This window comes from Rhinatrema bivittatum, chromosome 2 (genome assembly GCF_901001135.1).
Source record: "Rhinatrema bivittatum chromosome 2, aRhiBiv1.1, whole genome shotgun sequence".
Classification (NCBI taxonomy): Eukaryota; Metazoa; Chordata; class Amphibia; order Gymnophiona; family Rhinatrematidae; genus Rhinatrema; species Rhinatrema bivittatum.
The window spans coordinates 503,465,097-503,491,279 of record NC_042616.1 but is presented as its reverse complement, the minus strand read 5'-3'; the positions used below and the strand labels follow the sequence as shown (position 1 = coordinate 503,491,279).

Below are 26,183 nucleotides of genomic sequence, written 5' to 3'. Positions count from 1 at the left end.
CTTCTTACTTCCAAGTTCAATTGCTTCTCTTTACTATCCAGATGATAGCATAATGGTCAATTATGCTATCATCTGGATAGTAAAGAGAAGCACTCTGCTTCTTCTAACGTCCACATCTCCTCCCCGGAAAGAATGAGAATTCTCGCCTGCAGTAACCTCTAAAGTGTTTCTGAGTCTCTTCAGATGAAAAAATCTTTCACTCTTTCAAGATGGAATATCTGAGCTCTTGGATTCGAAAGGAACTCAGATGAAAGATAAAAATAAAACCAATTCCAAAAGGTAACCCAAAAATGACAAAAATAAGGGTGGATAAACTTCTTCCCCCACACCAATGTAGTTAAAAGCTGGAATCATTAAATTGGGGAAAAAGGCACCTTTTCTTCTAGTCCATCCGCCCAACTCTCTAGTTCATACCCCAAGTCTCTTTCCAAGAAACCCAGAGCTCCTCTTCTCAAAACAAAAGGCAGAAGCATGATAGCATGATAGCAAGCTGTCCCTGAAAACGACAACTCAGAATCCACACCTGCAAAATGGTGCCTTGGGCTCCACTATTAACTTCTCCCACATGGGGGAGCTAAAACCCAATTAAAACTAACTCTCCTCTACCCATTTTATGAATTGGCAGGTTCCTTTAGTAGAGACCCAATAGGGCTCTCGACATACTATGTTATTTATTTATTTATTTATTTGTTTATTTATTTAACAGCTTTTATATACCGGCATTAGTATGAAACATCATGCCGGTTCACATTTTAACAAAAGGCGTGGAGAGTACAACATAACAAGGGATTAAGGGAAAACAGGATAACAATAACTGGAGAAAGGCAATGAAAGGACAGGTCTCAAACTGCAATAATAACAAATACAACCACTGATTAGATGACAAGAGCACAAGTCAAAATACTAGAGATTACATTGTCCTGAGGGGGAGAACGAAGGGGGTATGGGCAAGAAAGGGGGTATAGGAAAGGAAACAGGAAGGAGCAGCGAGCAGGAAACCTGCGAAGAAGGGAGAGGGAGATCCTCAGAGCAAGTTCTATAAAGATAATAAAATAGTTTTCACCTTATGGTATTTCTGCCTTGGTTTTCTGCCTCTCTCATCTCATTCTCTCTGCCCTTGTCTCTATTCTTTTTTTTTTTTTTTATCTCTGGTGTCCTTCCTCCTTTACTTTTCTGTTTCAGTTCTATCTCTTCCTTTTTTGTTTCTTTCCTTCAGCAGCAACTATTTTAATATTTTCTCTTCCTTTTCTATTCTTTTCCTATTAACCTTTCCTATTTTCCTACTTTATATCTCTTCCTTCCCCTGCGCTCTCCTCCAATTCGTACCCTTCCTCCTCCTACATTTTCTTTTTCAATTCTCTCCCCACAAATCCAGAGTCCTCTCCTTCTCCATCTCCTGCCATTCTTGGTACTTTCTCCTCCTTTATCTTCCTCCTCCTCCTCCTCCCCTCCCCCACATCCTTCTCTTATCTCTCGCTCCTTCCCTTACTGTCTTCTTACCCTTGCTATCCCCTATCTTGCTCTTCCCTCCCTCCTCCCACTCTTGTTCCCGCTCTCTTCCCATCTTTACTCTTTGCCTCCCCCTCAAGTCTTAATTTCCCCTCTCACATATACACACTCTTTATCTCGCTCTCTTCACTCACTGCCCCACCACAGTCAGTCACTCTCTCTCACTCTCTTCCTCTTTACTTCCTTGGTCAGTGCTATCACTGAAAGGGCTGAAACCATAAGAAGGATCCACAGCGGAAAGTGCTCCCTAAGTACAGCCATTTCCTCACCTCCTCTCACTGTTGATTGGCTCTGGTTAGAAGAGTGAGTCAACCAGAGGGAAGAGACGGGGAAGTATATGCTTCACTCCACTGGCTCCTGCCTGCCTTCCCTGTGTCCTAGTGCCTGCTGGCTCTTTATCATATGATAGCAAAAAAAGATAGCAATACTGAGGAGTGAGGATGATGTTTACGACACGGAGATCCTGGGTGCTCTTCCAGAGACCTAGAGTTGGGTTGCTAAACCCAGAGTGTCCAGGAGAAATCCAGAGAGTTCCCAGGTATGTTTCTCACTCTCCCCTCCACCCCACTCCTCCCTCCCAGAGCAGAAGCCCTACAACAACTCCAAAAGCATGTCAGATCCTGACAGCCACACAAACAAAAAGAACGACCAGCCCTTACCTTCCAATCACTGTACATCTAGTGTGTACGTGCAAAGATCCTTTGATTCCTCTTGTGTCTATCCTCTTGTGTCTATCCCTTGTGCCGGAGATATTAACTGAGAGCTCTTCAGTGATCCCAGGGCGTAGGGAGTAACGTTAAGTTACCTAGAAAAGAGATCATATATAAGTTATATCCAGAAGCTCTCATGAACTCCTCTCTTTCTCTTTTTAATATTTTGCTTGCTGTGTGTCCCTTACACACTCCTGTTTCTGAAAGGACTTGGCAGCTCTGCTGCCCAATCAAAGCTAGAGCTTGGAGTAACCTTATCCTGCTGTCAGGTGATGGGAGGGGGAGATGCAGTAAAGAAACTGGGTGGGACATGGGTAATACACCCACAATTCCCAGAATACCCATGATGCAAGGCAAAATATGAGTTATCACCTATGTAAATATGCAAAACACCTAACAGCTGTCAAAGAAGGCAATTAGCCCAGTGTTAACATTCATTGAGGTAGCTTATGACAGTCAGCAGCTCATACTTCTACTGTATTAATAATAGTCATTATCTACCTACTTTCTGGTTGCTACCCATCATTTATAGATTATCATATTGTATTGTTTATTGTCAGATATGTCAAAATAAGACATCCGCTGTATTGGAGGGGAGGGACAGAATCTGCCATACAACATAATGGCACAGGCTTTGGGTTCACTAGTGACCAATTTGAAAAGACAGAGCTGTAAGACAGAAGCAAATAGAGATTGCTCCTGCCACTGGAAGACATGCGAAGGTGTAAGACCTGGGTTGGAGGGGTGAAGGGAGGACAGAGGAGTCCTAGGGGGCTACAGGGGTCACATCATTGAAGCGAGTTTGGTGGGATGGAGGAGGGGATACTCTCCTTTCATTTCTTTCATTTTTTTTCTTTTTTTTTTTCATTTCATTTTAGATAAATTCAAGAAAATCAAATAAACAAATGACCAAAAAAATACAATATGAAAAACAAAACTTTGTCAGGTGAGAGAACAAAAGGGAACAGACTTAAATTATAGCCATTTATTGCAGTAATAATGATCAGTAATGAACATAATGTAGCCCCACCCAGAGGTATGGTTTGTATAATGATTGATTACTGCTCAGTGAATAGACTTCTGAGGGGAGCTGAACCTAAAATGTGTATTCTAGTAGGGCACCCAACCCCCTTAACTTGTGAGTCAATGAATACACCGAGGTAAAACAGTGCAGTTTTTATTATTTCAAGAGCCAGAAATACACATAAAGGGTTAACCATAGACAGACAAGAATATAGATACACAAACAGGTTTTCAGTGATACTCTGCCCTACGGCAGTAAACTATAAACTTAAATCCATCTGCATCAAGGCCTTGAATACTTTCACATTATAGTGAGCTCACTATAACCCTCGAGGATATATATTTACACTAATAAATGGGCCCAAGGATATGCAAGCATAAACATATACAATTCCCCCAGGCCTTCTGAGGGCATTCACTTATTAAATATGCAGTCCCTTAGGGGTTAGTCCCTTGGGGGTTAGCCAGTGCTAGCTTTTTTGTTGCCCTGTGTGAACAATGACTGTGTTCCAGCCCCTCCTCCCCACCCCCCTTGTTCATTCATTGTCTCTCCCAGGCTTACCAAAAAAAAATCCCAGCTCAAATTCTCTCTCAAACATACACACACAACACACACACTGCCCAACCCAGGAAGGCTCCCATGTATGCATGTGCACACATACCACATCCATCTCAGGCAGGCTCCCATTCACACAAACACACCCCCAACCCAGGCAGCCTCCCATTCATACACACACCCATTCCAGGCAGCCTCCCATTCACACACATCCATCCATCCCAGGCAGCCTCTCTTTCACACACACACACACACACACACTCACACACACACACACACACATTCCAGGCAGCCTCCCATTCACACACATACATCCATCCCAGGCAGCCTCTCTTTCACACACACACCCATCCCAGGCAGCCTCCCATTCACACACACACACATCCATTACAGACAGCCTCCCATTCACACACACACACACCACAGGCAGTCTCCTATTCACACACACACACGCACACATCCCAGGCATACTCCCATTCTCTCCAAAGAGACAGAGACAAGATGGAGGCGGTCCAGAGAAGGGTGACCAAAAAGGTGGATGGTCTTCATGAAATGACTTATGAGGAGAGATTGAAGAATCTAAATATGTATACCCTGGAGAAAAGGAGGAGGAGAGGTGATATGGTACAGACTTTCAGATACTTGAAAGGTTTTAATGATCCAAAGACAACGACAAACCTTTTCCGTCAGAAAAAAATCAGCAGAATCGGGGGTCACGATTTGAAGCTCCAGGGAGGAAGACTCAGAACCAATGTCAGGAAATATTTCTTCACGGAGAGGGTGGTGGATGCCTGGAATGCCTTTCCGGAGGAAGTGGTGAAGACCAGAACTGTGAAGGACTTCAAAGGGGCGTGGGATAAACACTGTGGATCCATAAAGTCTAGAGGACGTGAATGAAGAGTGGGTGGCTCGTGGGAATGACGGCTACTACCTGGAGATACTACCCTTATTCAATAAACATACACACGGTTAATGCGACTCCAACATTGCTCTAAGACTCCAACATTGCTCTAAGCTTCAACGGCAAGAGGAAATGTGGAAAAAAGGATTTGCATTCACAAAAAAGCGGGGAGTAGCTTGCTTGTTACCGCGGTTACTACCCCAAACCAAATAAGCCTGATACTTCACTTTCAATACATATCCAGCATAGCTCTCTGCTTCAACAGCAGGGGAGAAAGACTGATACTTCACGCATATCCAGCATAGCTCTCTGCTTCAACTGCAGGAGGAATGAAGAAAAGTGGATCTATATACAGACAACAACCAACAAGGACTGAATTACATAGTCTGGGTCCACTTGCTTATTGCGGCGGTTACTACCCATAACTAATTAAGCTAGATATTTCACTTAGATGCAGTTCCAACACTGCTCTCTACATTAATGATGGGGATGGAAGGGAAATAGAACCAAAAGGTTACTAAGAGCCAAGAGTAACAGATAAGTATGAGGAAAAAAAAAAAGTGCGAAACTTGCTGGGCAGACTGGATGGGCTGTTTGGTCTTCTTCTGCCGTCATTTCTATGTTTCTATTCACACACACACCACAGGCAGTCTCCCAATCACACACACATTCACACACATGTCCCAGGCAGCCTCTCATTCACACATGTGAGATGAGATGAGAATACAGGAAGTGCTAGCACCACAAATTACAACAAGACCAACTTCCGAGGAGGAGATACAGGATGGGCTTCTTCCACTGTCAGTGGGATGGAGTCCACCGGCGGCCAAATAGGCCTTCTGTTTCTTCCGCTGCCAGTGGGATGGGGTCCACTGGAGGCCCCAAGGGATTCCTGCTTCTTTTGCAGCCAGTAGGATGGAGTCCACCGGCGGCTGCTCGGGCCTCCTGCTTCTTTCACCATTGGTGGGATCGGGTCCCTGGTGGTAGCACAGGTCTCCACCTGCTCCAGATGCTGCCCTCCAGGTGTGCTGCCCTGTGTAATTGCACGGTTTGCACACCCGGGGGCGCCAGGCCTGTGTGCCATCGGTCCCTCTGAGAGTAAAAAGCAATAATGAAGCACGCAAACAGTTCAACTTGGATATGCAAAGGTGGGGTACAGTGAAGGACCTGTGTATTCAAGTATTAAAATTAGAAACAATAAGGAATCTGCGTTTAACTGTAATCCATAAACTCACATCTGGTGCAGAAGAATAACTATAAGTTTAAAGTGGTGATGGATGCCATTGATATATTGTCTCATGGCTCACTGATCTGTGCACGAGCAATCCACAGATCTCTTCCCCTGCGGGTATATGCAGGGCCAGATTAAGGCCAACTGATGACCTAAGCACAGCCCCCTCCTCCTCGGACCTTCCATTGCTTAACTGACAAGACATTAAGACTCAATAAGTGCTGAAGGTAAAATAGATTAAAAATTCAGTTTTCTTCCAGGCCATAGCCCACAACTATATTAAATATAAACTTTTTTTTAAGTTGTATTTATTTAACACAAAATAGCAGTAAGCAATATAAGCTAATTATTTACTTATAACAAGAGGGCAACAGAAAAAAATGCACATTTTCAACACTCTATGGTGCCCCTCCCCCCACCCTTGGTGCTTATTTTGCTGAATGGTTGATACAGGGCTGGGTGTATGAGAATGGTTACTCACACTTCCAGTGACACCTCTGAGTATTGGTCTACCCTCCATTCTGTGGGACCCAGAACCATGTCCCGGTCACCAATGTTAGGGACCTAACAGTAGCTCTCAGCAAAACAGTAATGGCTCGGGCTCAGCAGGGAAAGGGAACTGTACCCCCTAGTGAGAGAGAGCAAGTCTCTTCCCAAACTATCTGCTATCTCCTGCTACCCAACCTAGCTGGGGATCCTCTCTGTGGGATCGCTGCAGGGGACAGAAGGCCTAATTAAGCAGAGTCACAGGCAGCTCTTCAGCTCTCCTCTCTCTCACTCTAACTCCCGCTTCCCTCAAAAACCCAGGCAGATTTGAAATCTTTACCCTCTCCAGCTTTCTGTTTGGCCAGTTCCTCCTCTACACTCCCACTGGCTCTCAGAGTCATGTGATCGGAAGCATAATGCAGTCCCATGAGGAAATTAGAGACGAGGTAGCCATGTTGAGAAGGGCTACAGATTTCCCTAGAAGCAATGTCAACAATGTAGTATTGCACTTTTATGACAGGCATGAAGATATAAAGATACTGTATGATGTAACTGCATAAAGATCACGGTAAGAGGGCCCTACATTTAGAAAAGAAAATAATAGTTTGAATTCTAGCAAATTGTACATAATACTCTATCTTTGATCTTATGGTTTATGATCTTGCCACAACCTCTGTACACATTTGTATCACTGCCATGTGCTCATTATCTACATTCCCTCCATTCCCATTCTTGTACTGCAAGACAGACAACAACTATAGTCAGTTATGAAAGACCTAGTGCATGCTGTTTCAGTGTCTAATATCACATTTCATAACCACAAAACCTAGGCATACACCCAATAACATTCAAAATAAATGGTAACTTTCAAAGCGGCACGTGGGCGCACGTGTGTGTGCGTGTTCATCGCCCCGCGCCGAGGGATGTAGCTACACGTGCACTCAATTTTAAATGGGATGGCATGCGATGCGTGCAAATCCAGCCTCTACCGCGTAAGGGCAGATGAAGGGAAATTTTGCAAGAGACTTGTGCCAACAACATTGCTAGTTTTCCCAGTTCCTTCCCGGTTCACTCAGATGATAAAACTTCCAAATGCCCCTATTTTAATAGCCTCCCTTCCCCCTTGACTAGCCCAGATTTTTTTGTTTTGTGACTTCCGCGTCACCCATAGCAGTAGTAAAGAATCACAGCAGAGGACCCCGGTGCGCACATATCTTGGCCCGGCCTTGACATGCCCATGCCCATGCCCCACCCCCCACCTCCTTTTTTGGAAGCTTTTCATTTGTGCAAGTAGCGGCATCTGTGCACGTACCCGGGCTTTTAAAGCCTAGGCTGTGCACGCATCTCTTGACTGTTGCGTGCACCAGGCTTTTAAAATTCACCTGAAAGGTTTGTAGTAATCATGGAAAATTATATAGTTGTAGCTTTATTATTATCGACTGTTTTAAAATCTTGACAGTTTTGATTATAACTAAGGACCTTCATTTTCAGTTTTTATTGTTCTTTCTTTTTCCCAGGAATTGATCAGGGTTTATTATGATAAGAACAAAAACAGGAGAAAATGAGTTGGGAAAAAAATGACTCATTATTTTCCTGGGTAAATAATATCGGAGTTTATTTTGGTGGACAGAAGCCAGATTATCAGATTATCCCACCCACCCACTCAGCAGCATCCTTGTCTCTACCCATATCCCCTCCCTAACATGCCCCTCTCTTTCTCTCCTCCCACCCCACTGAGAATCTCCCTCCCTCCCCCTCCCCCTCCCCTCCCCATTTCCCCCATACACACAGCATTCATCCTTACCGGCGGTGGCTCCCAGCTTCTTCTCTCTCTCTCTCCCTCGGCAGCATTGCTTACTGAGGCGCCCTCGCTCTGCAACACTGCACTTCTGCTTTTATGCAGGGCCAGGGAGCCTGCCGGAAAGTGCTTCTGGTGGACAGGGCCTGCTTGAAATGCATTCACGGCACCAGAGAGCAGGCACTTTGGCTGTTTAGAGGGGTGAAGAGGCAAGACTTGAAACATGGCATGGAAGGTGCGGGAGGATGAGCGCTTTCACTGGTAAAGGGTGGGACTTGAAACACAGTATGCACGTTCTGATACCGTCTTGCTCTTTATAGTTTGAAGATATTTTTAGGTAAAAGGGTTTGGTGTTATCTCTGTTTTTTTTCTATTTTTTATAAACCTTTCAGAGGAGTTGCTCGGTATTGTGACTTTTAATTTTGTGGCCATAACTTTTAAGAAAAAACGTAGCTGGGAATCACAATCAACCAAAGTACTCTCAGTTCTGGTGACTACTTCCCAGACATCCTCAAGATGATGTCTTTCTCAGCAGTTACAGGAGTTCCATTAAGCTAATCTCCAAAACTCAAAAGGGACAAAACTGCAACTGAAGAGATGGAAACCTGAACTGATTTGAGCCGGATTGCTTGTTGACTATCGACCCATCCTGCTTATGGTTGCCTTCCCAGGCTAGACAAGGTTGAGTGTTTAGTCGAGTCATCTATAGCTTGCAATGCCAGCAAGGATACAGCTGATGATTCCTTCTGCCCTGCCTATGCTCCTTCCATGCTCTACATCTCTAGCATCAGCTTGTCAACTGCAGGTGAAGCAGTCGAGCCTCAAGTCATCATCGGCAGTGGGGGGAGGGTTGGAGTGCCAGAAGTCAATGATTCTTCCACTCCTAGGAGCATGTCATCCTGCTGAACCTTGGCACTAATCTCAAGATGCTGTACCTGAGTGGATCACATGCTTGTCTACCAGGCTCTGTGCTGAGCTCAAAGGATAAAATTGGGACTTGCATTTGCCCTTACACATCACCATATTGTGAGGATAAGAAACAGAAAAGCAGGAAAAGTAATATGAGCCTCCATCCTGAAGAGCAGCTCAGCATCTCGTCATAGTGGCCATCTTGTTCCCCTCAGAGGGACCTTTTCACAATTGAGGAAAATCAGGAGAAATAATTATTCCTAAAACCCAAGGGAGGGGTACACAGTGCTTTCAGGAAGGAAACGGTGTGCTGAGGTTCAACAAGGAGAACCCTAAGGGACCAGAAGAGAAGCGATTACCGGGAAGCAGAAGTGTTTGAAATTCCTCATCTATCTTTGGAGAAATTTTGGTGAAAATCCCTGAAAAGGGATTTTGTTCCCAGTGGGAGTTTGGGAAAAGGAAGCCGCCCATCTGATGAAGGAGTCTTAAGGAGTTCCTGATTGAAACAGAAGTCAACCAGATGCTTTTCGAAGTTGGAGAAGCTGTTGAGAGAAAAGAGGAGAGCTGCCTTCAAAGCAGGCACTTAGGAAAAGACCCAAGGTAAGCAGGTCCCTGTACTGAGAGCTGACCTGTTTGGGAGGGAAACAAATTGCTGTGCAAAGTGACTGAGACTTTTTGTTTTGCATGTGTTGGACTTTGTATTACTGTATGGTGTACTAGTCATTGGTGGTATCACTTCATTTTAATTGTTTTTCACCTGCCATCAGTGCTTGTAAAGAAATTTTATTTTTGGAGCAGTCCTGAGGTCCATGTGGAGATGTTTGGTGCTTTTGACTGGATTAATGAGCAGAAGAGCCCCAGTGAGGAAAATCCCTAAGGGTCTTGGGAGTTAAATGTTCCTCCCCCTCCCCCATGGGAACCCCTCGAGGACATGGAGCTTGTGCTTGGTCATGAGCCTCCCAGTGAGCCCCAGGGCTCTGGACTGGAATGGAACAGGGACTACACCAGTTTATATGTGCCTTCCCCCAACCTCCCTACCACCTTGCAGACATAGGAGAAAACTTACTCTATTTTTTCTTACTTTCCCTGTAAAATTCAAAATGCTCCCTCTTTTTAATTTAACTCATTGAAGCGGCGAGATTTTGGGAGATAGTTACGGAGGGAGCATTTTGGACTACATAAATATGTTAATTTAAATAATTTTGAGATTTTAATATTTAAATTAGCTTGGGAGAAGAAGGTTGAAAAAACTTTTGTTTGAATTATTTTGTAGGTGCACACTTACATTCGGGAGTTTTGTTAAATAAAACAATAGGAGCCATTGAGCCGGAGTGAATTGAGTGAGCTTTTTCTGATCCACTCCTTTATGTTCAGGTAGGAGTGGGCTCGGTATGAGGTTTTTTTTACCAAGTACATTATTTATAAATTGAATTGTTCATTAATAATAATTTATGGTTTGTAAAAATCTTATACATGTTTAGTGATTTAAAGGATGATTTGACAATATTTTGAAAATTTGGGGACATATTATATATGGGGGTTTAGGATATGGGGAATGTAGCTTATCTCAACATTGTCTTATGTATTATAGAAACAAGAGGTGGAAGTGATTACTTTCTGATGATGTTTGGTCTTGTCAAGAGTATTCCCCTGAAGAAGCCAGATTGGTGAAACGAGGTCCTTGTCGGGATAGAAGATAGAACCGTCTGAATGGAATACACCATTAATAAAAGAATATAGGAATGTGATTTGAGTAGTTTAAATAAGATCTTCTAAGTAAAATGGTGTATCCATCATGAAAGACCAATTATAACATTAATGTGGTTAGGGAATACAAAGTCCAGTTAGGGCAAGATTGAGGTAAGAAGTAGGAGAGGGTTGAGGGTTATAATTATGTGGACTTAATATCAGTTTTATTGATAATGAAGTAATCAATGATACATTAAAAATGTATTTCATGAAATGTTGATAAATTCATGTTATTAAATTCTCAATAAAATAGTAAGAATCTTAAGAAACATTACATTTTTTAAATGATTTATTGAGTAACAAGAGTGCTTGTTTTTTCTCCCAAGTTTTCACGTTGGGTTTTTTTTTTTGTATATATAAATATATATATCTCCTTCCTTCTTAGCAGCTCCTTCATCCCTTCACTCCTTTCTCTTCAAATCTATTAATAATACCTCTTCAGACTTGTTGGTCTAGGAGTTTAAGATCCTGGATTGAAATCCTGGATGAATTCGTGTTTTGCTAAACTGTTTCTATAAACCTTTCTCAAAATTTGTGGATTTGCCACTGAAATGAATACAATCACAAAAATGATTCAGTGACAAGTCATTTTCACACAGAAGACTGCTAAGCAAGCCGGACGATTTGAGAGTAGGCCAGAAAGTTTTAAACTGGGTGAGTGGCAGGACGTGCACACAATGGGGGTAAATGGAATCATCTCTGGTGATGAAGACAAAGTGACAGCCGGGCCTCCCCCGGGCCTCAGTACTGGAAGCAGATCTTTTCAACACCTCTTTGCAACATTGCTGCTGACCGTCAGGGAAAAACATACGCTGCTTTCAGATGATACAAAAATCTGTAACAGGGGAGATATTTTTGCTGGAAGGGATCAAAAAATGAAAGAGGACTTTAAAAGAAAAAAAGAGAATGGCCAAAGTTTAGAAAATGAAGTTTAGTGCTAAAAAGTATACAATCATGCATTTGATGCTCACCTGTATTAGCCACATATCAATTAGATGAACAAGACCTGGAAACTGCCAAACAAGAAAGATACAGTAGGAATAATCATCTCCGATGACCTGAAGGTAGCCAGTCAGTGTATAATAACTGGGAAAGCTATTATAGCATGCTCTGTTACAGAGAAGTCTTATTAGCAGGAACAAAAGCTTACAGTGCCCTTGTATAGGTCACTGGTGTGACGCCCCACCCCATCTCATGTGCTGTTTTCAGATCCAGAGGCTGTGCCTTTGTAAGAACATGGAGAGGAAGAAAGAAGTTCAGGAAAAGACTATTAATATGATACGAGGTGTGCAACACAAACGGGCCGATACAGTAAACCGCGCGGGAGAGCCAGCGAGCACCTGCTCTCCCGACGTGCGCCCAGGCCACTCTCCTGGGCGCACGATTCACTAAGGAAAGGTATGCAAATTAGGGCCCGTGGTAAAAAGGAGGCGCTAGGGACACTAGCGCTCCCTAGCGCCTCCTTTTTGACAGAAGCGGCGGCTGTCAGCGGATTTGACAGCCGACGCTTAATTTTACCGGCGCCGGTTGTCAAACCGCTGTCAGCAACAGGTTCGGAAAATGGACGCTGGCAAAATTGAGCATCATTTTTCCAACCCGCAGGCCGCGGGCAGATTTTTTTATTTTTTTTTATTTTTGGGGCCTCCGACTTAATATCGCTATGATATTAAGTCGGAGGGTGTACAGAAAAGCAGTTTTTTCTGCTTTTCTCTACACTTATCTGGTGCTGGCCGAAATTAACTCCTGCCTTTGGGTAGGCATTAATTTCTGAGAGTAAAATGTGAGGCTTGGCTGCACATTTTACTTTCTGATTAGCGCGGGACTAACTAATAGGTTCATCAACATGCATTTGCATGTTGCGGGCACTATTAGTTTCGGGGGGGTTGGCCACGTGTTTTCGACGCGCTATTTTTACCCCTTATACAGTAAGGGGGCTAACGGTGCGCTCGGCCGTGCGCACCATACTGAATCGGCCCGAAAGAAAGGGTTGGTGTACTCGCAATGTACGTGCTGGAGGAAAGAAAGAATATGAATGAGACATTCACATATTTGTCAGGTTTCAATAAAATATGGAAAGGTGACATTTTCCATAGAAAAGCAAATTCAAGGACAAAGCCTTAAGATCAGAAGTTGCAGGGATTGAGGTTTAGAAAACACTGATTTCCTGAGAGGGACAGTAGACGCCTGGAATAACTGACCGATATGGATACCGTTACGGTGGCAGAATTCAAGCACGCTTGGGATAGAAAGAGAGAACACAGAAACAGCACTGGGAGGCTGCATTATTGCACCAATCCTTCAGTCCCTCGAGAGCAGATGTAAAGGGAAGAAGTGATAAGGGGAAAACAGAACAGATAAATGACACTGCAAGCCATGGAGTAGGTGGGCTGCAAGTCTCCATAAACCGACTGAGTTAGAAACCAGCAAGTTACTGGTGGCAGGGTACGATCTAGCAAGGTCACGGGGACTTGGGAGGCCAGCTGTTCCAGCAACAGCCTCAGCGATTTTGGTAGTTGTTTAGATTATGAGGGAGGAAGGGGGTGGTTGCTAGGTGTGGCATTAAATGTGGGAACTTGTATGTTTGTCTATCCGGGATAGAAGAGAACAAGTGAGAAAGAAAACATAAGGTGACTTGGACAAGGAGCGATCCGATAAGCCTATGATCAGCCCCATTCCTCCCCCCCTTTCAGGTTTTATCATATTTCGATATATATTTATATACACAAAGGAGCCAACTTGTGAAAATGGTTGGGAATCCTGAACTTGATACAAATTACAGCACTCCCAACAAAAAAAGAAAAAAACAGGACACAGTGGATCATAAAAGTGACTGACCAGCCTGTATTTATTTAATAGGGATGTGCAACGAAACGTTTTCAAAATGAAACGGAAGAAAAAACAATGAAATTTTGTTTTCTTCTCTTTTGCTTTGAACGTTTAAATAAAAAAAAATGAGGCCTCCCAACCCTCCCTCCATACGCCCCCTCTCCTGCCCGCCCCCCCCCTCCTTACCCCCCCCCCCCCCCCATCCACAGCGGTCCTGCCCCTAGCTCCTCATCAATTCATCGGCATTGGGAGGCCCTGAGACTGGCGCCATATTGTGATTATAACATGGCAGCTTCCAAGGCCTGCCGCTACCATTTTCTTGTGCAGCCGTACAAACATTATGGCCATACAAATGTTATGGCACCCTCCAGCCCTTAGAGGGCACTGTTTTACATCACAATCTGAGGTCAGTCTCGGAGCCGACCAGCGCCACTGAATTACAGAGAAGTTAGGGGAAGGAGGCGATTGGGCATCCCCCCTCCCCCGCACTCCTATAACGACGAACTACCCCAGACGGGGTAAGTGAGGCTCAGGGGGATTCCCAGCCCCAAGGCCTTTTTTTATGAGGGGGGGGGCAATGGGGGCCTACAGAGGACCTGTTTTGTTTTGCTTTTTGGCGGTTTTTAAATTTTGTTTAATGTTTATTTCGTTTCTGTATGGGACAAAAATGAAATAAACATTAAACAAAACAACAATTCCCCCCCCCCCCCAAAAAAAAAACAAAATCTAAAACAGAACCAAATTTTTTAGGCCGCGCATCCCTATCATTTAAATGTCCAGAGAGGCAGGTATTGCGGACATGTGGAAGACTCACGTGGCCAAAACAGAAGCCAGGGAAAACTCAAAATCCCAGCATTCATTCTTTTCCCCCAATGCCAGCTCACCCCCAGCAGTCTCTTCCCTCCTGCTCCATTCCCCCCTTAACAGCCCATCCACTCCCCCCACCCTCACCTGTCACACCATTCTCTCTCTAACCTCCCTTTTCTCCCAATCTCTTAATCCTCTCTTCCCCTTCCACCCTCTTTTCCCCCACCCCTTTTTATTCCCTCTGCACTCTTAATTCTCCCCCTCCTGCATAGGCATATTTTGAAATTTATAACAGCGGGAGAGGGGTTTGTTTCTCCTCTTCCTGCTCCATTCCTTACATCCCTTTATCCTTCTCTGCTCACCATTTCCCATTGACCTGTCCTTCTCTGTTCCTCTTCTCATCTCTCCACTCCTCGGCAGCTTCCTCCTCCTCACCCCTCCTTAGCCAGCTGCCCTCCTCTGCATGCTTGGTTCACCCACCCCTTCACTGATTGCCACCCCTCATCAGCACTGTTAGCCTTCCCTTCATTGGCGGGTTCCACTCACCTTTCAGCTTGTGATTCCCCTCCAAGCTTGGCTCACTTCCCTGCTCTGCACTCCCTGAGCCCAGGCACTATTTTTTTTTCTGGAACTAACCCTGCCTCCTCCCTGCACTCACAGATTCCAGTCCAGAGCCAGTCCCATGTCTGCAGAGTTCACACAAGGCAATCCATTACTTGCATGTCCTCAGCCCTAGCAGCTCAGCAGTATCTCCCCAGCTCCAGGGCCACAGCTGCATGTGGTGCTTCCTGACCTTGACTTGGACACCCCAGAGATAACTGCTGCCTCCTGTGGGATATAACAGGGGAAGGTTTTATTTACTTCTGTAGCAAGTGAGCAATGCTCATCTCAGTTCAAGCCTTGACCACAGCCTCTCTCAGAACTGGAGCTGCCAATTTTTAAGAGAGATTTTGAGCTTATGATATTATAAGCCACCACAACCTCCTCCCCCTTCCCCATCCTTCCAGTAAAATATCGTATTTATCCTGGTGACTGCAGGGGTGGAAGCAAAGGGCAGATACCACCCGCCTCCCACAGCTAGCACAGAAGTCCTCACCAAATTTCAAATAAACAATTTTCCAATCTTTGTGTCTGTAGTTTGAATCTGTCCTCTGCCTCTGCTTGCACTTGGCTTTTTCTGATTCCTGTCTACCTCCTCATTCCTTTTTCATGTAAAGCTTATTTTGTGGTCTCGTTTCTTCATCATTTGTTATTTTTCCTCCAGGTGTATAACTTTCTCTATCCATCGGCTGTCTCTCCACAGCTCATCTTCTCTCACTCCTACTTCCATCTCTCTCCTCACCTCTTTTTGCCTCTTCCCTCCATTATAATTTCCCCTCTCTCTTCTCACAGCCCTTCTCTTAGTTTATCTATCAGTGCCCCTCCTCTCTGTCCGCACAGCTCCTTTCCCAGTCCACTTCATCTCTCTCTTTCTCTTTTCCTTTCACCTAACCTCTCAGTCCCAGACCTTCTCATTACAGCCCATGACCTCTCTCCCAGCTTATATCCCCTTTCCCCTTCTCACAGCCCTTGTCCCCTCTCTCAGCCCTTCTCGCCCACACAACCTGTGTCTACTCCTCTCTAGAGATGTGCAAAGCCCAAACCTTTCGGTTTGGACTTCGTTTTCGGCCCGTCGCGGGAAATTTCATATTTCCTGCGGTTCAGGCTTTTGAAATTCGGAGGACCCAAATTTCGGATTAGCATGCACTAACGGGAGTTAGTGTGCACTAATGGGGAGTTAGCGCGCACTACCTCCAGTTAGTGCGCACTAACCCGAAAACTGAATTTTCCCGAAATTTTGGGAGAATTTGGTTCGGTTTTCAGGTTCCCCAAGCCAGGACGAATTAGGCAATTTTGTTGAAATTGCCTAATTCATCCTAAATGATTGCACATCCCTACTCCTCTCCCTCTCCCACTGCTCCTCACCAAGGCCTTCTAACCCTCATAGTTCCTTGCCTCTTGCTCTCCTTATGTCAGTTCCTCTCCCAGACCCTGTCAGCAGTATTCTCTCCCAGCCAGTATTCCCTTTTACAGCCAAGCTTCCCATATAATGGAGGCAGTACATGCAAATCTATCTCATGCATATTCATTGTGGATATCCTGAAAACCAGACCTCTCGTGGTCCAGAGTTGGCCACCCCTGATATATATATAGAGAGAGGGAGAGAGAGAAAGAGAGTGAGAGAGAGACCAAAGAACACTCCAAAGGAATGAAAAAAGAGCACTTGTGTGAATAATATAGTAGCAATTTAAAACTAAACCTTTATTAATATGTTTTGAAACAAATAAAAGAACACCTTAATATTGTTAAATGTAGCACGTCAAACAACCAAACATTTGTCCCTATGTGCATACATAAGTTCAACAATCACACATGAATATCTCCCTGCCTGCATACAACTTCTGTACAACCACTGGATCACTGTTATTGCATTTGATAATTATTCACGTAGCACTATCATGTAGCCTTACAACCCATTATTATGTGGTTTGATTCAAAAATATGTCTATATATGTAAACATTACAAATATTTATATAACAATAAAAATTACAATTTGTTGTAAATACCAGCTTAAAAAAACATTGCTCAAAAGTATACAGAAGAAACACCTGATAAAGCGGTCAGTATATGAACAATTGATGTTTGTTCAAAAACCAGCTTAAAGATTGCACATGAAAATGGTGTTCCTCCTGGGTATGATGTCAAATGCCCCAACAAGGCCCTTGTTTCGCCGAATGCGGCTTCCTCAGGGGGGAACCCTGACGCGTCGGACCCCCGAGCTCTACACCCGCCTGACCAGGGGGAGCCAAAGATGCATCTAGACTAAAACGCCAAAAAGGCTTATTATGCCAGCTTAAGTTAGTTCCAAGATCCATTTAGAAACAGAAGAAGCGCGGGGAGTGCTGATATCCATGGGATGGATACTTCACTTGGAGGAGAGATATGAGAAAACAACCTCCAGCGTCTGAGAGTTTATATTTCTCCCACATATATGGATTTCCCCATTGATTAGAAACAACTGAGTTGATGAGCACGGGACCGCCCCTCTGTCAGGTGGTCCATGCGATCAGGATCACAAGTAAAGAAAATGTAAACGCTTCCTGCAGCGGTGCCTTCCTCCCGCGCCATACAAATCAGCGGGAACCAACGTTTTTTTGTTATATAAATATTTGTAATGTTTACGTATATATAGACATATTTTTGAACCAAACCACATAAGAATACATTGTAAGACTACATGATCGTGCTATGTGAATAATTATAATTATCCTATGCGATAATAGTGATCTAGTAAGTCGTACAGAAGTTGTATACAGACAGGGACAGATTCATGCTTGATTGCTGAACTTATGAATGCAGTTAGGGACCCATGTTTGGTTGTTTGATGTGCTGTATTTAACAATATTAAGGTTTAATATTTGTTTCAAAACATATTAATAAAGGCTTAATTTTAAATTGCTACTATATTATTCACACAAGTGTTCTTTTTCCATTCCTTTGGAGTGTTCTTTGGTCTGTCTATTGAGCATCTTATACAACTATATAATACCTGGTCTTTTTGTATCTATAGATATCTAGATTATATATATATACAAGCCGTTAAGCCCGTTAAAACGGGCTACATCCCTCTGTCTCTCACCTCCCCCTCTTTCTCTCTCCCCTCACTCTTCACCACCCCCTCCCTCACCCACTCCTCCCCACCCTCCCTCTCCTATTACTCAGTCCCTCCCTCCCACTCAGTCTCACTCACTCCCTCCCCCCTCTCTCCCTCCCTCTCACTCACTCAGTCCCACTCACTCTCACTCAGTCCCCACTCCCTCCGTCCTCTCCCTCAGTCCCACTCCCTCCCTCCCTCTCTCTCCCTCAGTCCCACTCCCTCCCTCAGTCCCGCCCCCTCACTCAATCCCTCCCTCCCACTCAGTCACTCCCTCCCCCCTCCCTCTCACTCACTCAGTCCCACTCACTCTCCCTCAGTCCCACTCCCTCCCTCTCTCTCCCAGTCCCACTCCCTCCCTCAGTCCCCCTCTCCCTCTCTCCCTCTCCCTCTCCCTCCCTCTCACTCAGTCCCTCCCCCTCACTCAATCCCTCCCTCCCACTCAGTCCCTCCCTCTCACTCAGTCACTCCCTCCCACTCTCTCTCTCCGTCCCTCCCTCCCACTCAGTCCGACCCTCCCTCTCTCTCTCTTCTCCCTCCCTCGCTACCGCCCGCTACCGCCGTCGCCACCGCCGCCGCTCGCTACCGCCGTCGCCGCCCGCTGCCGGTACCGCCGCCGCTCGCTACCGCCGTCGCCGCCCGCTGCCGGTACCGCCGCCGCCGCCCGCTGCTGCCACTGGACGCCGCCATTTTTTTTTCTTTCTGAAGCTGCCTCAGAGCGACGTGCTCGCCCGCACATGCGCGGTAGAGCTGGTCTCTACTGCGCATTTGCGGGCCGTCGGTCACAGGCCATTTATAAGGTAGATATATATATATATATATATATATAGAGAGATAGATAGATAGATAGATATATATGTGTATGATGTCCGCAATAGGGGATGGTCACAGCCCAAGCCCTCGCTGTCTTCTTGTAATAAGAGCAAGAGAAAATAATTCAAAATATTTATTTTTAGGACATTTTACCTTTATAGGCAGAAAGCATTTTTCATACAGAAATATGACAAACATGCATAGACCAATGTGGCCTGTCCTGATGAATATTTTACACAGTAAATGTAAAGAACTTGTATGAATAACAATATAAATACTTCTAAAAAGAACAGATGCATAATACATCTCGAATTTCAGTCAGTCCCAGATCAGCAAATTTGACTGATGCAAAGAGATTCACTGCTACAGACAGACACGTGGTTTTTAGCTCTTCCATGTCCAAAAACAACCTGTTTCTCAGCCACATTTGCACCAAGCCAGCAACCGCTGATCCTTTAAGTACAAGAGGTTTACAGAGATCAGCTCCAGCCGATTCTTAGTGAATTCCAGTTGCCACTGCTGGATGATGAGGGAATGCTTTGAGAAGGCAAGGGTTTGGTATATGTTGGCCAAGGTAAAGTGAGCTGAGGGAAAAGGAAGGTGTGAAACACTTCTGTAAGAGGGCAACATGTGAGGTAGATGAAATGGGTCCCGATGCATAGGACTGGTATGACTTTCATTTTGCATTGCCTGTAAAGCAGCCTTTTAATTCCCAGTCTCTAGAACTACTGCTTCTGAAAACACTGGCTTCTTCTCAAAAATCTTTACAGTGTCACTAGCAAGTGTCTGTTTTGTTTCTTTGTAAAGTTTCTGGATCGGCCAGTTAACAGTCCATATGCCACACTGTCATGAAAAAAAGAATTCTGAGCACTGGTTATAAAAAAAAAAAAAAAAGTCCCTTTTCTGACTCTTCTGAGAGAGATTTATCATGTTAAAGCATGTAAAAATCCTTTTTTTACTGATTGATTTTTTTTTTTATGCCAGAGTGACTGCAATGCATCACCTTTTCAAAAGCCAACCTAGAGGCAGGAAGATCTCAGTAGCAAGGTCATGTCCCTCCTACATCTTCAGGGGGCCATGTCATGCCCAGCATGCTCTCTTTGCCAGCGCCTTCCTGCATTGTTCAGAATAATGGCCTCTGACCCTTACCCAGAATGGGCAGGAGGGAGAGCGTGCTTGGATAAAACTAAGTCTGCATGCCACACAGAGCCCCATGGTGCACTGCCAGCCATGCAGCCTCCCCTGGAGGATCCACTCGGCTGAGCTGCTTACTAAGGTGTTGTTTTCAGGCGTTCCCAGATGCTCCGTTTTTTATGTGTCCGGTTGTGCTTCACTCTCTTCCGCTCATTCAGCCGGGTCTTCAGCTTGGCAATATTGAAGGAGGTCTTGATGGCATTTCTGATAGTGTCAGACCTAAGGGAAGGGGGAAAAAAAATGAACCATCAATTCATTTATCCACAATGTTTCAAGTCAAGCTGCCTAGATTATATGAATGGAGTTTGAATTTTGGTACCTGCATATTGTGAATGCCTAATCTTAGCACATAGTTTTTTGGGGTATATGTGGAGAGGTGAAGGGGAAGGTGGGGGAAAAAGTGTGGCAATATTGTTAATTTGTAATTTGTTCATGAGTTTAAGAGTCCTCAGCATCACCTCCAGACAACTGCATTAAAAAAATGCCCCTTTTGCCAATCATTGCTTCAATAATGAATGTTTGAAAAAACGCACAAGTGCTTTTCAGGCTGCTATTTTGTAAAGATTTTCTCTACATACGCCCAGAATGGCAGAAAAGGCTCACTAGAAATGGTCATACGCTTGCACATACGAATTTCTTACTGCCTATGGAACTCCAAATTAAGGTAAAGCTCATTTAAGTTTCAGGTATAAACAGGGCAAAAAAGAAAAGGTGCAAATGGGCTGCAAGCTAGGTTCCTTGCATTTCTTTTCTACAAGGCTTTAAATTCCCTGCAGCTTCTGAAAGGTAAAACAAATATATCCACAAACAAAAAAACGAGCTAAAACACGTCTGCCATAAAAAAAGGAGGGCTGTGGGAACTTTAGCCCCTAAAAATCAGGTGCAGAACTTTTTCCTCGCAACCTTTCTTCCCTGTGATATTTCTTTTCCCTTCCAGAAGCTGCAGGGAATTGCTTCAACACCGTGCAGACTTTTTGTGCTTCCCTCTGGTTCAAATGGCCTAAAGTCTTCATGCGGATGTTTGCAGTGGGCGCTGGAATGCCTGGCAGGTTTTGTTGTGTCAGTGTCTAGTTCAATGAAATGTTTGGATCTCTGTCATTATCAACACACACACACACACACACACCTTTTTGGTTGCCTGTTGTCTGCGTGCTGCCTGGGAACACACTTCAGCCTGGAGCTCCCACAATCATCCACCTTATTAAAGTGGTGCCCACCTTTTTCCAAGGAAGACTGCACCCTGCACAGACAAACAGAAAGACAAATATTTGTTAAGGACCACAAGCCATCTAGAAACACCTATGCCTAATAAATCTTTCTTGGATAAGACATGTGATAGGACTACTTTTGTAGATAAACCAAAAATGGGCTGCAGGTAAACAGCGGAAGGGGGAGGGAGTCTGTACACACCAGAGTTCTGGCTTTGCTCCACAGAAGCTGGAGCATTCCTTGTCTTTCTGGTTGGCACAGTGACACCTGCTCCGAAGTCCTGAGAAACTCCCATAGGCTTTGTACTGCAGCGACCTCTTTGACCGGGGACCTCCAAGGCCATAAGAGACAGTTTTCCTGCAAATAGGAGCACAATGAAAAAGGGTATTAGTTATCTGAGATATCCGGTTCTCTGCTAATCCACAGACAGTGGTTTGATACGATTTAACGATTATCAAGTTACAAATCCAAAATATAAATCACCAACTCGTGCACAGTTTGTACAGTAAGCAGCTGATCAGATCTAATCCGCCCGGCGTAAAAGTGTCATTTCAAGCCACTCGGCTCCCACCCTATCTCTGTGCACCTCTTTCATATCAAATTACTACTCCCTAGAAAGGGAACGCTCTAAAACTAGATTCAAGTACAGTTCAATTTTGGGAAGTTCAGACATATATTTGTATCCAAATGTGGAAGCATTCTTCTGCTTTCGGAGGTCAATTACATAAGCCAAACCAGCATTTTTTAAAGGGGGGGGGGGGGGGGTGGAGAACGACAGCAAAAAAAAAAAAAAAAAAAGAACATATTATCACACTCGGTTACTTCCACCCTCCTGTGTGCTTGTTTTGGGGAGAGAGGAGGGACTGGGGAGCATAAAAATGCTTCCACCTTAAGTTAACCGAAACTCTTGAGAAATGCCAGCTCCCGCCCCCAGCGCTGCACTTTCCACATGGTGCACCACTGTTCTAGCCCTTCAAGTCTGAGCCAAAGATTTTTTTTTGATTCCTGATTCGCACTGGAACTCACAAGCATGCAAATAAGCACTTTCAATGCAAGCTGCTCCTTGCATACGTGACCACGTGATTATTTAATGCCTCTTAAATCATAGGCATGGAAGCATTTCATTGCAAATTACTTTGGAATCTGGAAACAATGTAAATATTTACAACCTTTTAGCACATATCCCTGCTGTTTGACTAAGCTTGAATAAAATCAAACAAGTGCTTCATGCCATATGAGACTGCGGTGTGTGTCAAACAAAATGGGGGGGGGGGGGGGGAGTGGAATATACCACCTTTGGATATTTTTATAGCGTATCTTTAAAAGCTTTTACGTGTCTGAAATATTTGGCAGCATAGGTTCTCCCTCTGTTTATTATATTAATTCAGAATCAAGATAAATGTGGGCAAATAATTGCTGGCTTCCACACCATTTCTTGTTAACTCTTCAGAACTGGTCTGAGCCTGGTTTAGTCTTTTTCTTGTGTTTTCTGATGTGTCACTGTCTTTTCAGACCTGTATTTATTTGTACTGCACTGAAGAATAATGCCAAAGCTAGGCTAAGCTCTAAAAGCCAGATCTTTCAGTAGCTTTTCTTTAGCTTAACATCGTGGGCCTCAGGTATAAAAGAGCTTTCTTCCCATCCAGAGGCTCAAAATGAGAAATACCCTTCAGCAAACGGTTTATTTGTTATGTACTTATACTATTCTCACAGTAATACAATTTTATTTCTCCTTGTTGTCATAATAAATACCGTCAAATCCACTCTTGTTTTTGGTTTTAAGAGCGATATCACAACATCTGCCAGACAATTTTATTTTATCTGGGGCTGGTCTGGGGGGGCCTTGTTACACACACACACACACACACACACACAAACGTCTCCCATCTTTCTCTAGCCCAGAGCCTTACTCGGGAGTGTTGATCCAGATGATGTCCAGGTGGCAGAAGTAGACGCATTCCTTGTCCAACAAGGAGGAGCAGGAGCAGCGCTTGGCCCTGCGCGCCCGCCAGGGGGCGCCCGCGGAGCGCAGCCGGGAAGTAGCAGAGATGGCAGCGGCGGCGGTGGTGGCCTGGAGTCCGGAGTCCCGGGAGGGGAAGGGGAGAGCGCTCCCGGTCACTGCAGGAGAGAAAGACAGACAGACAGACAGTCAGCGGACGCTCGGGGCTCAGAGACAGACAGCTAGCACGGCCGCCGTCCCCCCTCTCTCGGGGGCTCTCTCACTCCCTGCCAGGCCCCCGGCTGTCCTGGTTGCCTTCGCTAGGAAGACTGCAAACCCTGCTCCTTGCCCAAAACCTGATCCGAAAGGGCGAACGCTCCAGCCGAACGACTGCTTCCTCGTCATTGCGACGTCTTACATGAATGCAATCAATCCTCGCAAGGCACTCCGATATTATTCAAGTAACTTGGAAGGTGCGGCTGCCGCCTTGCCCGCCGGAGCACTCTCAGCTCTTATAATTGATCGCGAATTGATGGGCTGGGGACTGCAAACCGTCGGAGGAGGACAGCGCTATCTGGGGAAGAGAGCGTTTCGTGGAGCGAGCTGTGTCGGGGGAGGAGAGCCGCGGCTCCGCGCTGGGGGATCGCCGTCTGCCTGCCCGCCTTCCGGCATTTGTCACTCCCTCTAGACCCGTGCAAAGGATCCCCGGGAGAGCAACGTCGTGAACCGGGCCAGGATCCCCACTTCCACTCTAGCGGGGGGGGGGGGGTGTCAAAAACGCTTTTTCTCGATATAAAGGCAGTATTAATCCATCATTAAATCCCAACACATTTCCTGGCGATCTCAATGTCAGTATTAATATTTTTTATTTGCTTATAATGTCTGTTTGGCTATTAATCCCGTGCCTATTATAATTATTTTTAAAAATTCAAATTATTAAAAAAAAAACCAAATAAAACCCTCACAGTGCTCACACACACTCACAGAAGGTAAAAGGTTAAAAATAAAATGTGTGTTGAAGGCACGCATCGCCCTAAACAGGTGGGCTGCCTGCTCTGTATCAGAGGAGCTGCCAGAAACCTGCCAGAATTTGTAGGATAAACAAAAGAAACCCCAAAGTCAACACTCGGCGGTCCGTCTCATCCTAGCAAAAGCCGCCTGGCTTTCTCGGCTGCCGGCAGGAGTTACTGCGGGCGCTTTCTGTGCAGCACGGTCCGGGCAAAACTGGAGTGGAAAGATCAAGGCAAAGGCAGGTAAGCAGGTGATCCCCAGCCGGAGCGCATCCCCCCCCCCCGGGCGGCATCGCTGCACGATCGCGAGCTCGAGCTGGACGCGAAACAGGAATTAACACAAAAATACTTTGCACTTTATAGTGATTTTGGTGAGGGGGGGGGGGATAAAAATTTGCCACGTGCATGCAATTTATTTTTAATTTGCTGCGTGCAAGTCGCGTACGGTTGCTATGAAAACTAAGGACCACAGTTTCCGATAAGCATTTGAATAAAAATACAATCAAGGGAAGCCCCTGATTTTTGCATGAAAATGTAACACTGGTTTACCTACCTTCCTGCAGGGCTCCTTGACAGATCACGACCAGCAGTGAAAAGATCGTCCTTAAATCCATGCTGGAGAGCATCAAAATCTCTTCGTTGTGAAAGAGGACAAACAGAAAAAGGGATAATTTCCTCCCCGAGTATTTTATTCTTGACTGAATTTTTATTTAAAATGCAGGTGTCCTACAAATAAAAAAAGAGACACAAAAAGTTGTTCGCTTCTTTCCTGAGACAGAGGTCTTTTTTTTAAAATAATCTGGAAAACGAAACGAGGAATCCAAAAAGAAATCAAGAACGAAAACCCGAGGGTAGTTTCTTTTAGGGGGCTGGGGGGGCAGATGAGGGTGGTGGTGGGGGGGGGGGCGAGTGGTCCTGCCCGAGTTCCCAGTGCGATTGTGGTCTGGGTCGAGCCTTCTCCTCCCTTATATACCGAACCCCCACAGAGTTTGTAAACAGCCCTCCGACTTTATTTTATCCTTACACAATGTTATTGTGGTATTAGTCACCGAGAGGCAACGTGCAGTCTGAGATAAGAGCCGGCTGGAAAGGAAATCGCTCCCAACTTCAGAGAGGCAGACGCCGTCTGACAAGCCAGGGGCAGGGCTAGGACAAGTCATTAAGCGAGCGAGACCTGAGCCGTAACCTGCCGGCCGGCCGGGCGCGCTTCCGGCTCTCGCCGCCAGGGGGCGCCGCGGGGATGGCCATGGTCCATAGGAAGCGGCGCTGCCCAGCAGCAGCAGCAGATGCTGCTCGCCCGCTCACCGCTGTTATTTGCTACACTGACCTGCTGCTACGGCTTGATTCCCTTCAACACCGAGAAGGGGAAGGAAAACTTAACAAAAAAAAAAAAATGTATCGATTTGAAAAAAAAAAGAAAAAAAAAAAAAAAGCCGATGGTAGCATATTTTAGATCTTTTTTTTATTGCTGTGAAATGATTTCACATTGGTCAAACGGATCGATGTAATTGACTGAAGATTATCAAACGCTGTTAGCGAGTCTTTTTTCAGTTTGTTTGTTTATTTTCATCTGCGGATTTGACATTATATTTCGACCAGGAAAGTTAAGAGGCTGCATCTTGACCATCACCCCCAATCCAAACAGATGAAAAAAAATGAGAAATAATAATAAATAATAGACTTTCAATAATATCCCCCTTCACTAGCACCACACATCAGTCTGGCTGTGCACGGGGACTCGGTACCAATTGTGTTAATTGAATGATACGTCCTCCTAAGTGGAGGTTACTCAACCCATCCAGAGCACTTTCTAGTCTT

General features: G+C 45.0%; 1 protein-coding gene and 1 long non-coding RNA gene across 2 annotated transcripts; one reads left to right on the top strand and one right to left on the bottom strand.

Annotated features, from left to right (window-relative positions):
- Positions 1-9,133: 9,133 nt before the first annotated feature.
- On the top strand, positions 9,134-11,017 carry LOC115086190. The gene is made up of 3 exons (XR_003855137.1): positions 9,134-9,723; positions 10,397-10,497; positions 10,715-11,017. It is a non-coding gene; the product is annotated as an uncharacterized LOC115086190 (long non-coding RNA).
- An 8,114-nt stretch (positions 11,018-19,131) lies between these two features.
- On the bottom strand, positions 19,132-25,051 carry EDN1 (endothelin 1). Its single transcript, XM_029590666.1, has 5 exons — positions 24,919-25,051; positions 23,327-23,534; positions 21,618-21,773; positions 21,334-21,447; positions 19,132-20,426 (listed from the first exon to the last, which is right to left on the bottom strand). The coding sequence occupies exons 1-5, from the start codon at positions 24,989-24,991 to the stop codon at positions 20,285-20,287; spliced, it is 693 nt and encodes a 230-aa protein (XP_029446526.1). The 5' UTR covers positions 24,992-25,051; the 3' UTR covers positions 19,132-20,284.
- Positions 25,052-26,183: the final 1,132 nt, after the last annotated feature.